This window comes from Lycium ferocissimum, chromosome 4 (genome assembly GCF_029784015.1).
Source record: "Lycium ferocissimum isolate CSIRO_LF1 chromosome 4, AGI_CSIRO_Lferr_CH_V1, whole genome shotgun sequence".
NCBI classification, from domain to species: Eukaryota; Viridiplantae; Streptophyta; class Magnoliopsida; order Solanales; family Solanaceae; genus Lycium; species Lycium ferocissimum.
The window spans coordinates 16772013-16791537 of NC_081345.1; the positions used below are offsets into that span (position 1 = coordinate 16772013).

Below are 19525 nucleotides of genomic sequence, written 5' to 3' on the forward strand. Positions count from 1 at the left end.
CATCACAATTCATTTCAACTACACAACACAAAGAAAGAAAACCTAAGCCTAGAGAGGAGAGCCATTCGGCCAAGAGGGCTGAAATTTAGCTCTTTGAGTCTTGATCCAAAAATTATTTTCCAAGGTGTTTCAACCCTTTAGAAGGTCCCTAAAACGTGAAGATAGTCTTTGGAGCAACAAGAACCATTTTCCATCTCAAGTCACCAACTCTAGCCAAGTAGAGAAGTCAAGTTGTCAAGGTAAGATCTAACTTTCTTTTCAAGTATTAAGGGTGATGTAGATGTGTGAATATAAGTTGTATGCATGAAATAAGGTGTATTGATGTTGTAACATGATAGTAGTTATGGGGTTATATGTGTTGATGTTGAAGTATGGTTGTAACTTGACGAACATGAATCGCATGCATAAAATCATGAAAGTTGGTGTTGGAATGTTAGTTGGCCGTAGGGACTGTTTTGGTGGAATTAATGGACTGATTTTCTTTAATAAATATGGTTGTTACTATCATAGATCTCATGGTAAAAAGAATGAAAAGAATTGGAAGGTTAAAGGTGAAGTTATGTTAGTATGGAAATGGTTGAATCTATGATTTTATGTGAGCGATGTTGAAGCATGGTGTAGCCGTGTGTGGACTGTTTTGTGAAGAAGTTAGTGAACTGTTTTTACTTGATATTTTGATTGTTATTATCATGAATTTGATGATGGAAATGAAGGTGTTTAATGGTTGGAGTTGAAACTAAAGTCATTTGTGAGTTGTTATAAGGATTATAAAAATGACGATATAGCGTAGTTGCGTATGAATTGATGTTGTACTTGTCGTGTGGATAGCTGGTCATAACTTACTGAAATTATATGAAAAGAAGACATGAAATGATGTATAAAAATCGCATGTGGTTGGCTTAGTATGTTCGTAAACGTTTGCAAGAATTCCGAACATCGTTATGTTGTCGGTTAGAGATTGTTTTGGACATGTTGTGGTAGTGGACTGTTTTGGACTTGTGTTTTCATTAAGTTGGAAAGAATAATTATAAGTTAAGAGTATACATCATATTGTATGTTGGATGGGCTGTTATAAGTTGTTACATGCAAACGTTAAGGCTACAAACTAATAAAAGTAACTTGAGAATGTCGAAGCCGTATGTGAATCGTTATTGCATGTTATGAATGTGGGCTGTTTAGAATATTGTGTGGGCTGTCCGGATTGGTATTGAACACATAATTATTGATGTTGTATTGGTAGTATGTGGTTGGTTTAGATACAAGAGAAAACATCGCCTAAACATCTAGAAAGGAGTTACTAACGTTAGAATACGTTTGAATCTCCCCGTAGCTTAATCATAGTTGTTGGCGTCTTAATATAGGTTGAAGTATTATTGGGTAGCGTACACATATTGTGTGACGAATAAGCACTAAAGACCTTGTCCGATCGGAAGCACTTCAGAAGGAAAAAGCTTTGGCATGGGAGTTCGTGACACCTGGTCGGCATTGAGGTAGGTTACGGTTTACCTTATGGTGAGACTTTGATTAGCGAAGCGTATGTTTAGATGATATTGTCGGAGAATGCATATAAACCTGCGGGTATCAAGTTGGGTTAGATATTTTCTTAGGTTGGACCTTGTTGTATGATTTGGGGGATACACATCCCGTTGTGTTGTTGACTTATCTTGATCTATTTTTTTTTTTTGTGTGCTCGTTGCCACTTGAGACATTGAGTATCGTGACTAATGATATATCATGACTATGATATTGCGGTGCTTTACTTGATTGATATGGAGATGAGAATGGTGATCCCATCGTGGCTTTTTGTGTAGCCTTATTCTTGATATTACTTGTATTCCATGTGCGGTACCGTTTCGGATTGAATTGGTTTTTAACATTACATTTCATCATACTCATATGCATTTCCATGATACATTGATATATGCATGGTTATGGCACTAATGATGATATGTGAGAGAGTGTAGCCTCGAGGTCTTTCGGAGAGGGTAAAAGAGATGAGAGTTCGTTGCTCGAGGTTTCTTGCCGGGAACGATGGAGTGTCCGATGCCCGAGGTCTTTGCCGAGATCGTGAGAGTGTGCTCGTGATCCGAGGTCATATTCCGAAGCGAGTGGTACATGGACTTCACGGGTCCCCCATGGGTCATGATCGCTGAGACATGGAGTTATGCTATCCGGGACATGTTGTACAAACGTGCATTTGCATTGCATTCATCCTACATACATTATTGCATTGCATTATATCTTGGTTCTTTTCTTGATTGTTGTGATACTACTGTGATGTACTGATTCGGATTGATTATACTAAGACTTGGCACAATTGGGTTTAGATGCTATAACATAAAAGATGACTTGTTCTGTGGATATGGATTCATATTGACTTGTACTTGTTGGTTTATATGTTTTTCTTGCTTGTTGTCTTTATATACGTTATCTAGTCTTTGTCGGCCTATGATACCTACGAGCCTAGTGTTGTGCTCATACTACTCTTGCTACACTCCTTCTGGAGTGTAGAGTTATTTTCAGGCGATGTTCGGAGTCTCACGACCGTTTCGAGGCATTCGTCAAAGGCGTTTGGGTGAGCTATTTGAGATATTGCAACCCGAGTCTCTCCTTAGATTTCGTTGTTCTCTATCCTTCAACGAAGTCGTATCCCGATTTGATCGTTATCTATTCAAATTGTAAACTTCTTAGAAGCTCTTGTATGAGTCTAGACCAGATTTTGGGAATTTCTTATAATAAAAGTATTTATTCCGCATGTTGTATCAAATTAAGGTAGTTATCTGAAGGGTTCGCCCACCAGGGAGGGTTAGTGTGGGTGCCCGCATGATCCATAATTTGGGTCGTGACAGTTGCTACAGCAACAATACCGTGAAAAGGGGTTCAAAAAGTATCTTTGATTTAATTTTATGCCTACTTGTGGCTGAGCAGAATAATACTCTATTAATGAAAAATCATGAGTCCCGTCCCACTGGTTCTGCTCCATTCCCTGAAATGAATGCAGCAACAGGTTATGATAAGCCTGAAAGAAGGCAAAATAATTACCGTGGTCGTGGCCACGGTCGTGAACGTGGACGTGGATGTGAAAGGGGACGTCATAATTATCGTCAGCATGGTAAGGATAAACAAGAGACCAATAAGGGTTCTCAAAATAATCCTTCAACAAGTAAAGTTAATATGTGTCACCGATGTGGTATGAAAGGTCATAGGGCACGTATTTGTCGTACGCCCGATCATTTTGTCAAGCTTTATCAGGCCTCTCTCAAAGGGAGAGAAAATAATATGGAGGCACACTTGACCTTTCATAATAATGATGATGAAGCAGCTCCCTCAAACAAGCATGATGATATTAAGGCAAATCTTCCTTATAAAAATGATGATTTTAAAAGCCTCTCAAATATTACTCATTTAGAAGCTGGAGACTTCTATGATGATATTGACTGAAGAACTGATCATCTCACTGGGGAATAATTGTTGTTTACTTTTATGTTTATCACTAGTTTGTTTTTCTTAAGTGTATTTCCTAAAATATCATGCCTTACTAGTTTCTATATTTCTAGTGCAGTTTCCCAAAGTTGTTTGTTCTCACATTTCTTATAACATACCTTTTATTTTTATGAAGAATATGGAAATTCCCCAGTCATCAGTTGGACCAAAGATCAATTACGATGATATATGTCTTATAGATAGTGCTACAACACACACTATTTTTAGAAATAAGAAATGCTTCTCTTATTTGGTGATGAAAGAAGCCAATATTAATACAATATCTGGAAGTACAAGATTAATTGAAGGCTCCGAAAAAGCTAATTTATTATTATCCGGAGGAACAAATTTGGCAATTAATGAAGCATTATATTGTAATAAGTCTCAAAGAAACCTACTGAGTTTCAAAGACATTCGCCAAAATAGCTATCATATTGAGACTACAAATGCTGAAAAGATTGAATATCTTTATATTACTACAATAATGTCGGGTAAGAAATATGTGCTCGAAAAATTACCCGCTCTTTCTTCCGGCTTATATTACACAAGTATTAGCATGATTGAAACACATGCCATAGTAAACCAGAAGTTTACTAATTCAAATGATTTTATTATTTGGCATGACCGGTTGGGCCATCCTCGTTCTAATATGATGCGCAAAATAATTGAGAATTCATACGGGCACTCTTTGAAGAACCAAAAGATTCTTCAATTCAAGGAATTCTCTTGTGCTGCATGTTCTCAAGGCAAATTAATTACTAGACCATCAGCAATTAAAGTTGGGGTTGAATCCCTTGCATTTCTGGAACGTATATAAGGTGATATATTTGGGCCTATTCACCTACCATGTGGACCATTTAAATATTATATGGCTTTAATAGATGCATCTACAAGATGGTCACATGTGTGTTTGTTATCAACTCGCAATTTGGCATTTGCCAGATTACTTGCTCAAATAATAAGATTAAGAGCACAATTTCCAGATTATGCAATTAAGACAATTCGCCTCGATAACTTTGGTGAGTTTACATCCCAAGCTTTTAATGATTATTGTATATCTATATGATTGAGCATCCGGTTGCTCATGTTCATACTCAAAATAGTCTAGCGGAATCATTAATCAAACGCCTCCAATTAATTGCTAGACCAATGCTTATGAGAACAAAACTTCCCATTTCGGTATGGGGTCATGCTAATTTGCATGCAGCAACTCTTGTGCGAATTCGGCCCACAAGTTATCATAAAGTCTCCCTATTACAATTGGCTTTTGGTCAGGAGCCGAATATTTCCCATCTCAGAATATTTGGATGTGCGGTATATGTTCCAATAGCTCCACCACAAAGCACAAAGATGGGTCCTCAAAGAAGGTTGGGGATATATGTTGGGTATGAATCTCCTTCTGTTATAAAATATTCGGAACCTATGACTGGAGATTTATTTACGGCAAGATTTGTTGATTGCCATTTTGATGAATCAATATACCCGATTAGGGGGAGAAAATAAATCGATAAGGAGATAGATTGGAATGCAATATCATTATCTCATTTAGATCCTCGTACAAATCAATGTGAACTTGAAGTTCAAAAGATAATCTATTTGCAAAATATTGCAAATCAACTGCCAGATGCATTCACTAACCTATCAAGAATTACTAAATCTCATATTCTAGCTGCTAATGCTTCAATTCGAGTTGATGTTCCGGTAGGACAATCAATTAAGGCAAATGAGTCTAAACCACATTTAAAGCGTGATAGACCGATCGGTTCCAAAGATAAAAATCCTCGAAAAACAAAAGGAGCAAATAATCAAAATGATAATGATATGGAGGCGGTTGCTCAAGAAGAGCAACGAGACATAACAATTGATGTTCAAAGGTTCCAAAATAATAAAAATGAAGAGATCTCAATAAGCTATGTCTCCTCGGGAAAAATATGAAACCGAAATGATATAATTGTCGACAATGTTTTTGCCTCTAATGTTGCTGTTGAAATAATGCAACAAAGTGAGGATCTTGAACCAAAATCTGTCGAGTAATGTAGACAGAGAAATGATTGGCCAAAATGGAAAGATGCAATTCAAGTTGAATTAACTTCGCTTGAAAAACGCAAAGTTTTCGGACCTATAGTTCGAACACCTGAAGGTGTAAAGCCAGTGGGGTACAAATGGATTTTTGTGCGAAATTGAAATGAGAAAAATGAAGTCGTAAGATATAAAGCACGACTTGTGGCACAAGGGTTTTCGCAAAGACCTGGCATTGATTATACGGAGACATATTCTCCTGTGGTGGATGCAATCACCTTCAGATATCTTATAAATCTGGCAGTTCATGAAAAACTTGATATGCATTTGATGGATGTTGTCACAGCCTATTTATATGGCTCACTGGACAATGATATTTTCATGAAAATCACGAAGGATTCAAAATGCACGAAGCATATAAAGATTCCGGGAAAATTATTCAATAAAGCTCGTAAATCTTTATACGATTAAAACAATCGGGGCCCATGTGGTATAATTGCCTTAGCGAATACCTATTGAAATGGGTGTCACACCCCAGTCCTGATGGGGCATGATGGGCACTCGGCCCTTACTTAGAGCCGAGCGAACTCACTAGTTCTCGTTATACTCATAGTCTCATTGGGCCCTTAAAGCATGGAATGAAATGCATGATGAAAGTTTTTCGTAAAAACATTCTTTCCGTCTTTATCAAATCAAGTAAGATCGTGCAATCATATGAAATCAGTAAAGTAATGCATGATAATACATCGGCTTACTGAGCCACTTGCAAAACCGACATACTATATACGTGACTCTGTCTGCAAAGTCTCTAACATAAATCATTATACCATGACATGGATACTCTGACTCGGCAACACTCCGGAAAGAAATGGAGCTCGCCAATCCAGCTGGAACATCTTCTAGCCATATCCTCTACTCGTCTGTATACACCTGCGTGGCATGAAACGCAGCGTCCACAAGAAGGGACGTCAGTACGAATAATGTACTGAGTATGTAAGGCATGAATAATAACATAATATAGATATGAAAAGTAACAATGAGTAAGAGAGATAACCTGAACATCTGGATGCCTCATAAGGCGGATGTCATGCATGCTTAGCTTTTTTAAAAAAAAAAAAAACATTTCATACATATACATAGTAACATGCCCGGCCATAAAGGCTCGGTGTGATAACATGCCCGGCCATGAAGGCTCGGTGTGATATATAAGTAGTATCATGCCCGACCATTTAAGGCTCGGTGTTGTCATCATTAGCCAGCGTCCGGGGCAATATCATAACATGCCCACTGCAGTGGTGTGCACATCTACGTGCCTGCCCGGCCGACTATAGCGCGGCGCGGTGTGAGAAAATACATACATATATATAAAGCATGCATAAGAGCCCAATCAAAAGCCACAACTGTATCGGAGTGACGTAAGGTCGGTAGCCTCCGAATATATTATGGAATACTCATCGTCGCTTTGTCTCACCTTGAAGGAACAATTGATTTAAGGTGAGACTATCAATGGAGAATAGAACTAAGAGAAAACATAGAATAAGACCATAAATCTCATAGGGAATCAAGTCATGTACTTTTGGAATCTTAAAAGAAATAGTCATCATCCATGAACAAAATTGAGGCATCAAGAAATAGTTCAACGTTCTCATATCGTCATCGAAAACATAAACTTGAAACCTTTAAACATGAAATCATCCTCATCATTTTCATCATAATAACATTCTCATCTTTAACATCATCATTGTTATTGAAAAACATTCCCATCGTTGCCATCATAAGGCTCACATAATCACAACCTTTGGTTTGGAAGATACAAATATTTTGGAAAACATTTATGGATTATCAGGAAGGAAATCATGCCTCGGAATCTTAGATTTCTTAACTTTTGATAACAAGGAAAATATGGAAACATTTATGAAATCATAACCTAGAGATCATGCCTTTGAAAGAAAGGGACGAGCCTTAACATACCTGGAAGATAATTCTCGACTTCCAACTTACTTCCTGTCTTGTAACTCTCTTAAGAATTATTCGTAGCTTCGTAATCTACATATGGAACCATTCATAATATCGTTAGGATCATCGTCATACGCTCGTCTTAAACACTTAATGAAAGCCCTTTTAAATTCTGTCGAAATTCGGGCAGCATTTCCCCTGTTTATGTGCCTAGCCGAAATTCCAATTCAACAACCAACAACATCAACAAGAATACCAATAGTAATAACATCATTTCTAACACCAACATATGCCATAAAACAGCCACACATCTTTGTTTTCTAAATTTCCCAACTAACCAACTTGGGATACGACTAATTAATAACTTTATTTCCGTAAGGAAGTCGAAATTAATACTAACAACATCAATAACAACATCCTCAACATCGTACAAGACAAATATATGTATTTTCATCCAAATTTCTCTTCAACCCTCAATCCATAAATCAACAACATCAAGACAACACGCCATAACCACTATTCTTGAAATTATTCCTTAATTCATATTGATAGAGAAAGAGATTCAACAATTCATACCTTATTTTTTTTTATGAAGGTAGCAAAATCTTCATCATTTTCTTGTCCCCAAGATAACTCCAACACCAAACGAAATTATAATCGCGTCTACGCGTTGCCCGGACCTCGATTGATATTTCGTTACTTGAAATTTCACTCAAAATCCTCAATTTTTGTGATGTATATTGCTCCCTTTGTTGCTGAATTTTCTGGAAATTTTTGGATGAAAAAGTGAGATTTTAACCCTTTATATAGGGGCTGAGGCGGCATCACTGTAGCTACGATTTAGCTGTATCGTACTGTAGCAGTTGCGTTTTATTTCTGCTTCATCAGCTCAGTTTGTAACGTCTATAATTCTCTACTCCGATGTCCTATCAACGAGCGGTTTATTGCATTACAAACTAGACTCGACGAGCTTCATTTTAGGCTTTGGTTTCACCTTAAAACTCCAAATATACTGGGAGATATGCGCCTCCAAATTTGGCTAAAAATCCGTCCAGCATTTCTCAAATTTTCGTCGAACTTATTTCCTTCAATTTGCTCGATCTCGAAATATTTCAAAACTCTCCATGTATGATATTTATCAACTATTATACTAATAATGGCCATGTTCTCGTGTTCCAAAATACTCTTTCCCGATTGCGACTTACGAGATCGTAATTCACCCTTTTTCTTCGTTGTTACGTACTTTTCATGGCTTGTGCCTTTCAAAACATCATGGGACGTCTTCGACACTCCATTACTACGGTGAGATACATGTCACACTCATGCTCTGAAAATGCGGGGTATAACAAAGGGTATAAAAATGACCCAATTTGTCCCTGTGTCTTTATGAAAAGGTCTGGATTAGAATTTGTCATAATAGTTGTATATGTTGATGACTTGAATATTATTGGAATTCCTGAAGAGCTTCCAAAGGCAGTAGAATGTTTGAAAAGGAAATTTGAAATGAAAGACCTGGGAAAAACGAAATTCTGTCTTGGTATACAAATTGAGCATTTTACAAATGGAATATTTGTCCATCAATCAACATATACTGCAAATATTTTAAAGAGATTTTACATGGATAAAGCACATCAATTGAGTACCCCAATGGTTGTGAGATCACTTGTTATTAATAAAGATCCATTTCGACCTTATAAAAATGATGAAGAACTTATTGGTCTTTGAAGTACCATATCTCAGTGCAATTGGGGCATTAATGTATCTTGCCAATAATTCTCGACCAGATATAGCTTTCTCTGTAAGCTTATTAGCAAGATTTAGTTCTTCCCCAACAAAAAAACATTGGAATGGTATTAATCATATATTCAGATACCTCCGAGGGACCATGATATGGGATTGTTTTATTCAAATGAATCCAATTCACAACTAATTGGTTATGCAGATGCAGGATATTTGTCCGATCCACATAAAAGTCGATCCCAGACAGGTTATTTATTTACATGTGGAGGTACAGCTATATCATGGCGTTCAACAAAACAAACTATGGTTGCTACTTCTTCAAATCATGCAGAGATAATAGCCATTCATGAAGCAAGTCGAGAATGCGTTTGGTTGAGATCAATAACTCAACATATTCAGGAAACATGTGGCCTTCCTTTGGAGAGAAATATTCCAACAACATTATACGAAGATAATGCTGCATGCATAGCTCAACTAAGAGGAGGTTACATTAAAGGAGATAGAACAAAACATATTTCGCCAAAATTCTTTTTTACTCATGATCTTCAAAAGAAGGGTGAAATAGATGTTCAACAAGTTCGCTCAAGTGATAACTTAGCAGATTTGTTCACTAAGGCATTACCAACCTCAACATTTGAGAAGCTAATATACAAGATTGGAATGCGTCGTCTTCGAGACATTATGTCGTGTTTTCAACAGGGGGAGTAAATACGCGCTGCACTCTTTTTCCCTTAACCAAAGTTTTATCCCACTGGGTTTTCCTGATAAGGTTTTTAATAAGGCAGCAAGCGAGGCGTATCACAAATAACTATGTATAGTACTTTTCTTTCACTAGAATTTTTAGTTTACATGAACATCCAAGGGGGAGTGTTATGAATAAATGTGGATAGCATGTGTGGATGCCATGTGGCTATCACTGTAGCTTGCTCTTTTACCCAAGTTTTACTTTTGCCTATAAATAGCTACATATGGTGTAGATGAAAATACATTCAAAATAGAAAATAGAAAAGTACTACTCCTTGCTTTCTCTCTTGCTTTTCCTTTCTCTCTCTTTGTGCCTTTTTGTTGCTTTATAATTTTAGTACACAATTTTATTTTACAACAAGTGTCTAAAAGTTTACCAATAAGCGGAATTATTTACAAACCTTTTACTCATTTTATAAAAGTGACTTTAAAACACGCCTTTATCCTATTCACTACTGAATATTTGACTTATTTTTTTGAATGTCTCCTAATACTTGAATCTTAAATATAAAAAGATTGATCTTTATAAAAATTAAAAGTAACTTTAAATTTTCTTTGAGAATAGAATGTAAACATAGAAGTTTATCGACTCTTAAGAGCTGGTTTTAAAAATGAGTCATTGTCCTTCTCCAACCCTGACTACCTACTGAGAGTAAAATTTATGTCAAAGGTACATTATAAAACTAAAAGTTTAAAAAACTAAACCAAAACGTCAAGTCAAAATTAGAAATTAAAAAGAAGTTACATCGATAAACAATTTACATCGATAAACAATAATGAAAGCCTAAAGAAAAAGTGTCAATACCATTTTTTATTTTAAAAAGCAACTCATTTAAATTAGTGATGTTCAAGGTTTAAACGTGCAAAATCTCTTTAAATTCTGCAATTACGTAATAAGAGCCTTTTAAATTTTTGTAACTCATGGTTAAGTAAAATTAGTAACTGAATACGTTACTCATATGGTCAATTTAATAGTGAATTTTGAAAGAAGAGAACAATGCAAAAAGGCAAAAATTTGAGAACATAAAGAGGCATGGCCTAAGAGAGGTGCCACCTCACCTCTTTTATACCTAGGTGTATATGCATATACAAGACTTAGTACTTGGTAAATTTACCGCAGTGGTAGAATATCTTATTAAATTTATGATTAACTTTTTTCTAGCATCTGAATATTAGAAGTAATGCACATTATGGTTGTAAAAAAATTAAAGTTTTATCTTCTTATTTTCCTTTCAAAAGGTTATCTAAACCTAAAAAATTATAATTAATCGATATATACTTTGTAAAACTTAAATTTTCCAGAATTAAATCTAAAATCAAATTAAACCAAAATAGGAATTCGTATGATATTTGGCTCTACCAAGCATTGAGCCGTAAGCAGATTGCTAGGAAGAGAAACAACCATTGGATTCATATCCCCTACATATATACATCTCATTGATATAAATTAGTCCTTATCAAGACATTAGAAAATTAAACATATAGTAGTCATGTTAAAAAAGAAATGACTACGTTGCCATAACAACTCATTCGTCTACCGCCGACCACTTAACATCTCTGTCGAACCTTTCACATATTAAATAAAATCTTCACTACCCAAAAACTCTATTGTGCTAGTCTGTAGTGAAGTGATGTCACACCTCATTTTGTGAAGAAAGAAAAAAAAAAAACTCTACTTAACTTTGTTCTTTCCTCCTCATCCATTAAACCCTCTATTTAAAGTCTACATGTCATCAATATGGGATGAACCTGCATGAGATCAACAGTCAGGAACATGCATGATGAATCAATAGAAGATCAAAAGTCAGGACAATAGCATAATGCTTAACTGAGAGTATGTATACTCTGTATAAAGAGGCTAAGAAGAGTAATCGCAATCAGATCCTTTAAAAACGATATAAAGATAGAATAAGCAAAAAAAATCCATTTCGAAAGTAAGTTATTTATCTTATTATGTTATTTTAAATCAAAGATTTCTTATATAGTTAGAACGACTCTCACTAATTGCCAAAGATACCAAACTGCTTGAAAGAAGTGTCTCTTAAAAGTTTTCGCTTGGTGTCTATATTAACTGCTTGACTTTCTTATATTTTGGGACAACTATCAAAACAAAAAGGTACATATACATTTTAACATAGATAAACCAAGTGAAAAGAGATAACACTAAAGCAGCTTTGTTTACAACAAAACCACGACAAATTGAAGGGCATAGTTTGCATAAGCTAAATTAACAGTGTTACTATTCAACAGGTGAAATTTTACACTGTAAAATCAAAACGTTCCAAGAATATATACCTCAAAATGTTTAAAATAAAAGGAGCAAATTAAATTTGCATGAGACAATTTGCTTGCACTTCAAATCATCATCCGCTGCTATATTATTGATCGAAGGGAGAGTCTTGTCCCCAAACAAATCGGTAAAATATTATATAGTGATAATTTAAGCCATGAGAAGTATAGGGGAGCTAAAGAGACGTTTTATTTTAGTAGGGAGACCAATAGGTAAAGTTTTTTGATAACTGATGTGGTAACATCATTGAGATATTAAATAGGTAGAAAATGAGATATAAACAAATTGAATGAAAAAATCGAAGGAAAAATGTTTTGTAAAAAAGGAGTAAAAGATAAATAATGAGAATAGAGCCAAAAGGAATGTGGCGGCAAGTAACTGAAAAGAATTAATTTTCTTAAATGTCTTTCTCTTTTAATTGGCAATGAATGTGAAAAATTATAGACTTATTGATAGAGTGATGTTAATTTTCATCAAATATTTTGTGGAGATATAAGAGGAAAAGGTCAGAAATTTGACAAAAAGGATAAATAGCAATAGAAATGTAGAGAGGTGCCACATTACCTTGTCTATCATCTTTAGCTTTATAAGATATATTGATATTGATTGATGATTGATTGATGTTTTAGTAAATACATGAGTATCTAAACTCGACAAATAATAGTAGCTCCTATAAAATTTTAACTTGATCATATCTTACTCTACTTATGAATTCTTTCTAAATTACTTCATTTACGTGGAACCAATTACGTCAATACACTATATTCCTTTTCATATCTAGTAAGACTACGAATTTAAACAAACTTTAATTAAACTAAATCTTTTATTACTTGTATAATGCGGGTAGTAAATGTTGCTTAGAGACTGGCTTAATAAGATAAAACTGAGTCTATTAAAATGTACATTTTCTGTAAGCTTTATGGTTGCAATATCAAAACTCGTAAAGTTTCTAAATTTGTCATAAAAATTCTTGTTTTGTATAGTAAGAATAAATACGAGCCATAATTATTATACATACCGACTTAGGTAGAGCTAAAAGTATGAATTTATAAATGACGATTAAATGTAGAAAAAATTATAATTTCTTTGGAAGCAAATCTACCATTTTGATAGAAATACTAAATCTTCACATTTTCAAATACTTCGATTTGGGTACTGATCAAAATGATGTTTTGAGTATTCATCCAGCTAGTTACCTGGTTACTGTATTATGCCAAAATCTTAGCTTTATTATAATTATTAGTAGGATCTTTGGCCGAATAATATGAGATTATTGGAAATTTGTTTCTATATTTTGGAAGTTAGCCTTTAAATTAAAATTTAAGAGAAGACCCTGCCTTCTGACTTTTGAGTAAATACTTGTCATCCGTCTCATATATTTAAAGCAAAGTAATTTAATTTAATATAATTAAGTACTTACCTGTCTTTCAAGTTGCTTGTGTTACTTTTGCATTAGGCTATTTAAAAAGTGTGTCTTTTCTTTTTTAGCAACTTTTTAATTTTAACTTTTCACAAAGCATTTTAAGACTACATGATTAACGATCATTTTGATACACTCCACATATCCTTAATTAAAGAATACAAGATTCAAAAATTTCTTTACTTTCTTAAACGTTATGCCAAGTTAAAACTAGACAAATAAATTGAAACGGAAGAGTAATTTAATATAATAAAAAATTAATTAATTGATAGTGTGTGCAGAAAGACATGTCCTGTGATTCCGTCAAAATAATAAGATTCCGTATTTCTATTTTCCATTCATCAAACCAAACTTATGAAATTCCTCTCTTTGGTATCATCGTAATTTCAGAATTCAAATATTTCAATTATCAGCACCATAATATTTCTTTTATTTTTCACGATGACAACAAGTGAAGAACTTCTAATTATCGATCCTTTAGACCTCAAATTTCGATGTAAGTTTACTTTCTTCTTCTATATTACACCCTTTAATACTCCTGTCATTCAATTTTTTTTTTTTTTAGAAAAACAAAATTAAGTTCTAATTTCCTTCTCTTAGGGTTTTGATTATTCTCATTTGTTGTTTGTCTTTTTATTTTTTGAATTTGAAAGTCGAGCTGAAGAAGCCAATTACGAGCTCTTTTGAACTGATCAATAAGACCGATAATCACGTGGCTTTCAAGGTATATATATTTTTACTTAACCTCTATTTATGTTTTATATTTTGCCCTTTTTTAAAGGATAATGGTGGGTTTAAAAATAATCTAACTCTAATTTAGGATTAAGATGAAAAAACTTATCTTATCACTTAACTATAGTTAATTAGTCCCTGTGTCTCAATTTATGTGTTACAGTTTGGATTTCGAGAGTCAAATTTCTTTATTTTGACAGTGAATTTGGACATACAATCTTTTAAGCTTTTTGAAAAATAATTTACATAGTTAGAAACTACATAATAAAAAGTATTATAAGTCGCAATAATTAAAATATTTAAAGGGCATACTGATAAATTGCGATCAAAGATTTTCTTGTTTGACTATTGTATCACATAAATTGGGATAGAGGAAGTATGTGTTTCCACTTTAATTTGTCATTCCTAAAGTTAAATTACTTGTTTTGCCTCAAACACTGGTTGAGGGTAAGTTTTACCTTATTGTTTCATTAGAAGAGGAGAAAAGAATCATAATTGAGTGAACAACAACAACAACAACAACAACAACCCAGTGAAATCATAATTGAGTGAACATTAAAAAAAAATCATTTACTCCCTCCGTCCCAATTTGAGTGTCTTAGTTTGAATGGACATGGAGTTTAAGAAATATTGGGGGACTTTTCAATCTTGTGGTTTTAAATTCAAGATGTGTGTAATGTATCAAAATATCGTTTGAATTTTGTGGTTTTAAACTTGCCATGTATGGTATTTGAATAGTCAACTTATTAAATATAGAAAGAGGCACTCTTTTTAGGACATACCAAACAGGAAAGTAAGACACTTAAATTGGGACAGACGGAGTATGTTATAGGAGGAAGATCTTCCTTAGTAAAGGAAATGTTCATTTAGATGTTAGTGACGTATAATTATGGCTTAGCAGGATTTATTACTGTATTGAAATGTTTAAATTATATACTGTTGTTGACTTTTATTAGGTAAAGACAACGAATCCCAGGAAGTATACTGTCAGGCCGAACAGTGGCATCATTCTCCCGCGATCAAGGTCCAATGTTACAGGTGCTTTCCTAGTTCTCCGTTGATGGGTATTTTAGATTTGATGGATGTCATTTGATGTTATTTTTTGTTTACTTTTGTTTTTTTGATAAGGATGTCATTTGATGTTATTTTTTGTTTACTTTTGTGGATAATTGTATTTAGTTACGATGCAACCTCAAACGGAGTTACCTCCAGATATGCAATGCAAAGATAAGTTTCTTGTACAGAGTGTGATTACGAACCCTGGGTCTACAACGAAAGATATTAACCCAGACATGGTATTTTAGCTTATGGATTCTTTTTTTTTTTTTTTTTTTTAGCCTTTTGTGAAGTTTATGTTTTGTAGTCAACTTTGGTACGTTCCAAATCTTATTCTTTTCCTTTGTCTGAAGTTCAACAAGGGAAATCATGTTGAGGAATGCAAACTAAAAGTTATTTATGTCTCACCACCAAGAAAACCATCACCAGTCCCTGAAGATTCTGAGGAAGGAACTTCACCAACAGCTTCTGAAACTGTAAAATGACAATCTAAATTAGTTTTCTGCTATATGTTTCTGCATCTTATTTAATCGATTAGAATATCATATTAGTTGTAAATGATTTATTTGTTGCTTATACAGGATTTACAAGGACAGAGTGAGCCTCAGGACAACTCCACTAAGGTATGTTATGGTGGTCATCTAAAGCGTTGGTGTCTGGATATTTTTAATTCATTAGACAAATAAGTCTTCTGCGAGAAATGTTTGTCATCTGACCTGTAAATGTTTAGTACCTTCCGGACTCATCGGAGTTACTTGATGGCCTCAATTGGTGAAGAAGATTGTGTACACCTTAAGTGAACTCTTTGAATCTGTCACAGGCTCTTACAGTAATTCATTAGAAAGTTTAATGAACCTCATTGACCTATAAACCTTGGTATCAGATTTTACTTTTTCTACTCAAGAAATTTGGTTAGTTTTGTTAGATTTATCCAATATTTGGTTTCTCTATTGTCTCCATCTTCTCAACTGGTTCCTTACATTGAAGAGGCCCATATATTTTGGTGCTTTATAACCTTCACGTTTAGGAAGTCGATTTGGATCCTGAACTGTCATTTTCCTTGTTGAGGGTGGGTTCATTATCCACCGAGTTCTGAACTGTGCTCCACTGGCCCTCAGGGATTTCTCAGTTTTCCAGAAAAAAAAGAAAAAAAAAAAGAAGAAAAAGATGGAGGTCATTATAGTAAACATTTAATTCAAAACAGTTTGGAAAACAAACAGAAATTACAGAAAGACTTTGCAAGAATGTTCTGCAAACCCTTAATATATCATCAGAAGAAAATAAAATAAAAAAACACTGTTAGCGCAGTATCATTACCCCGTAATTCATCTTCAAAATGTGACTAAGTCAGGATACTATATTTCCTTCTATTTCAGCATCTTAATCCAGCCTTCTGTTTCCAACAACTAATGCTAACCGCATTTCATTTGAAATCAATGGGTCTCTTATTTGAAGTCTCTTATTCATTGTATAAAAGGTGACACCAGCCTGAAGAAAATAAATTTATGTTTGTTTCTTTTTACCGGCTTCCCTAACTTGCTTGGTTTGAGGCAAATTATTGTTGTTCTTTTCACCAACTAATTTTTGTAATTCAGAAACTGTTTAGTCATCTGAGGAATTAGCTCAAGTTTGCATACATAGGTACAGGTAAAACAAGCTGAAGAAACCAACATTAGCTTGTAATTGTCAATTCTAAAATATCTCTTTAAATTTCAGTATTATCTCTCCTGAGAAGGAGGTAATTTGATAATTACTACATTTGCAAACACATAAAATCAAGAAAAAAGAAATAACATAAACAGAAGAATTGTTGAATAAGAAATTGTATGCGCTTGTTTCTTCTACCAGAAACAAATAATGCCTCAACATTGATCTTGGAATTATTGCAGGCCAGAGATCTAATATTGAGGTTGATGGAAGAGCGAGATTCCATTATTCTACAAAATTCCAAGCTCAACAGAGAACTGGTATTTGATGTTTCTTTCTTCTTCTTTTTTTGAATAACAAACAATTTTATATATGTTATACTCTCTCCGTCCCAGTTTATGTGATATGTTTAACCAGTCATGTGGTTTAAGAAAGAAAGGAAGACTTTTGAAACTATCTAAAATAAGCCGTAGATGTTTGTGTGGCTGTAAATCATTTTATTAAGGGTAAAAGGGAAAGTTTAAGTTAAATTATGTTGAAATATAGAAATGTATCATATTTTTTTTTGACAAACTAAAAAAGAAAGTGTATCACATAAATTGGGACACCGGGAGTACATAGTTAGGCATCATTACAAAATACAGGGTCCAGACGACAATGGAGTCTTCTGCCATATATATATGACAGCCAGATTGGTAGAAATAATCGGGATGGATCTTTCAAAAGGAGTTTATAATATGTCTAACCAAAAGGTGTCGTAGGCAAACATAGGAGGAACTTCCAACAAAAATATGTTATCAAAAAGTTTCTTCTTTGCTCCTTCCTTTGCTAGTAAATCCGCGACCCCGTTCTGTTACCAGTAGCAGTGAGTCAGCTCAGGTGCTCCTAGCATCACCATCAATAACCTGCTTTCATCCAAAATAGTAGAGTAAGTATCATTGTTCTTAAGGAGTGGATTAATTACCTCTAAGAATTCTATGTTGATCTGTCGCGGCATGTAGTTATTTTCCACACTGATCCTCAATCCGTAGAGCAAGGCCCGACTGTCAGTCATGATATTAGTAGCTTTTGGAATACCTTTCATGAATCCAAGAACCCAATTTCCACTGCTATCCCTAAAAAGTAAAAAACCCTTCCTCTACCTCCAACTCCCGGATTACCTAATGATGAACCGAAGAACCGTCCATGTTAAGCTTATAGTGGTTCCTTCTAGGTTTTTCCCAACTAGCCATAATGGTCTTCCTAGGCATATAACTAGTTTGGCTGTTGGTTAACAAATGGAATTCCATAGCCCTTGTAATGACATTTTTATTATTTCTGAAAAGTATTGTCATTTCTAGTGAGCAAAATATTCCAAAAGCAAAAACGGTAACTAGTGTTAGAGATCAGAAATCTTATCTTCAGAATCTGGAACAAGTTGGTTTTAAGAAACTTTATTGTGCAATCAGCGGCAAATAGTTCGTATACTATTTAGTTTTAGAGTGATAGCCATAGGCTGGTTATTTGGCCTCAGCTGGGCACTTCATAGCAAACTCGGGCCTTTATCTGGATTTGCTAATAACAACTGTTTGAATTTAGGTGTGCAGAAAGAAAATTTCCGTATATTCTTTTGACATTTTGGCTAGGATGATTTTATCATTTGGATGCTATTTGAAACTATTTTCCAGGAGCTTCTGAGGAATGGACGTCAAGAACACCGTACCGGAGTTCCATTTTTGTACATCTTGCTGGTTGGCTTGCTTGGTATTCTTTTGGGGTACATTGTCAGAAATGTTTGATGACCTCAGCTTTGAGGATGTATTTTCTCTTTCTGGTTGCCATGGGCAGGTGCGGCTCTAGGAAAACTTTTGTACATTTTTTTTGACTCCGAATTGCTCAATAATTCTAAGTATTGTGCCAACGGATTGGTTGGATATTTTATGTCTTAGGATGATAGAACTATAGTTGTGGTACTAGCTTTGCTTTTATGAGGTTAATCAGAAGGAAAAGAAGAAAGAAAACCACATTGAAGTGAAACCACTGGATTGGCTGTATTGAACTATCATGTAGGTGTTTTTTGGTTTCGAAGCATGCATGGTTTTAGTTAAATAGCAAACTATTTTTGACTCTGAAAAGGTTCAAACTGCTAGACTGGTGGTGCTAATAGGATAATGTCTGTTTTATGTGGATCTAAAGAGCATAATACTAAAAAGTTGATCTACGAGATACTCCATTAGAATGGATACTGCTAGTATTTCAAGAAAATATTTGGATTGATGTTGAAAGCTGAATCCAAGATTTTTCGTTATTGATGTTGACTAGTGAAGTTGATTCAAAGCTTCGTTCTCCAAAGTGATGGGTTTATTTCATCACTACAATTTTAATGAAATGGATTTGTTTGGATTTAGTTACTGTAATGGATTTGTTTTTATTTTCACAAAGTTAATAGGTGACAAGAT

General features: G+C 34.4%; 2 protein-coding genes and 1 long non-coding RNA gene across 4 annotated transcripts; 2 read left to right on the forward strand and 1 right to left on the reverse strand.

Moving 5' to 3' along the window:
- Window positions 1-2943: 2943 nt before the first annotated feature.
- Window positions 2944-3441, forward strand: LOC132053784 (uncharacterized). Its single transcript, XM_059445888.1, has one exon. It carries the CDS (start codon window positions 2944-2946, stop codon window positions 3439-3441), a length of 498 nt encoding a protein of 165 aa, XP_059301871.1.
- Window positions 3442-6232: 2791 nt separating this feature from the next.
- On the reverse strand, window positions 6233-8181 carry LOC132054410 (uncharacterized). The gene is made up of 3 exons (XR_009414290.1): window positions 8035-8181; window positions 7474-7548; window positions 6233-6432 (listed from the first exon to the last, which is right to left on the reverse strand). It is a non-coding gene; the product is annotated as an uncharacterized LOC132054410 (long non-coding RNA).
- A 5781-nt stretch (window positions 8182-13962) lies between these two features.
- LOC132051643 (vesicle-associated protein 1-2-like) lies at window positions 13963-19157 on the forward strand. Of its 2 annotated transcripts, none has more exons than XM_059442801.1 (8): window positions 13963-14148; window positions 14306-14376; window positions 15341-15422; window positions 15564-15679; window positions 15794-15916; window positions 16022-16063; window positions 17330-17407; window positions 18713-19157. In XM_059442801.1, exons 1-8 carry the CDS (start codon window positions 14094-14096, stop codon window positions 18863-18865), a joined length of 720 nt encoding a protein of 239 aa, XP_059298784.1. In that variant the 5' UTR covers window positions 13963-14093; the 3' UTR covers window positions 18866-19157. The 2 variants fall into 2 exon arrangements, with proteins under 2 accessions (XP_059298784.1, XP_059298785.1); XM_059442802.1 differs by having other exon boundaries at window positions 13969-14148; window positions 18755-19157.
- The last annotated feature ends 368 nt before the right edge of the window (window positions 19158-19525 follow it).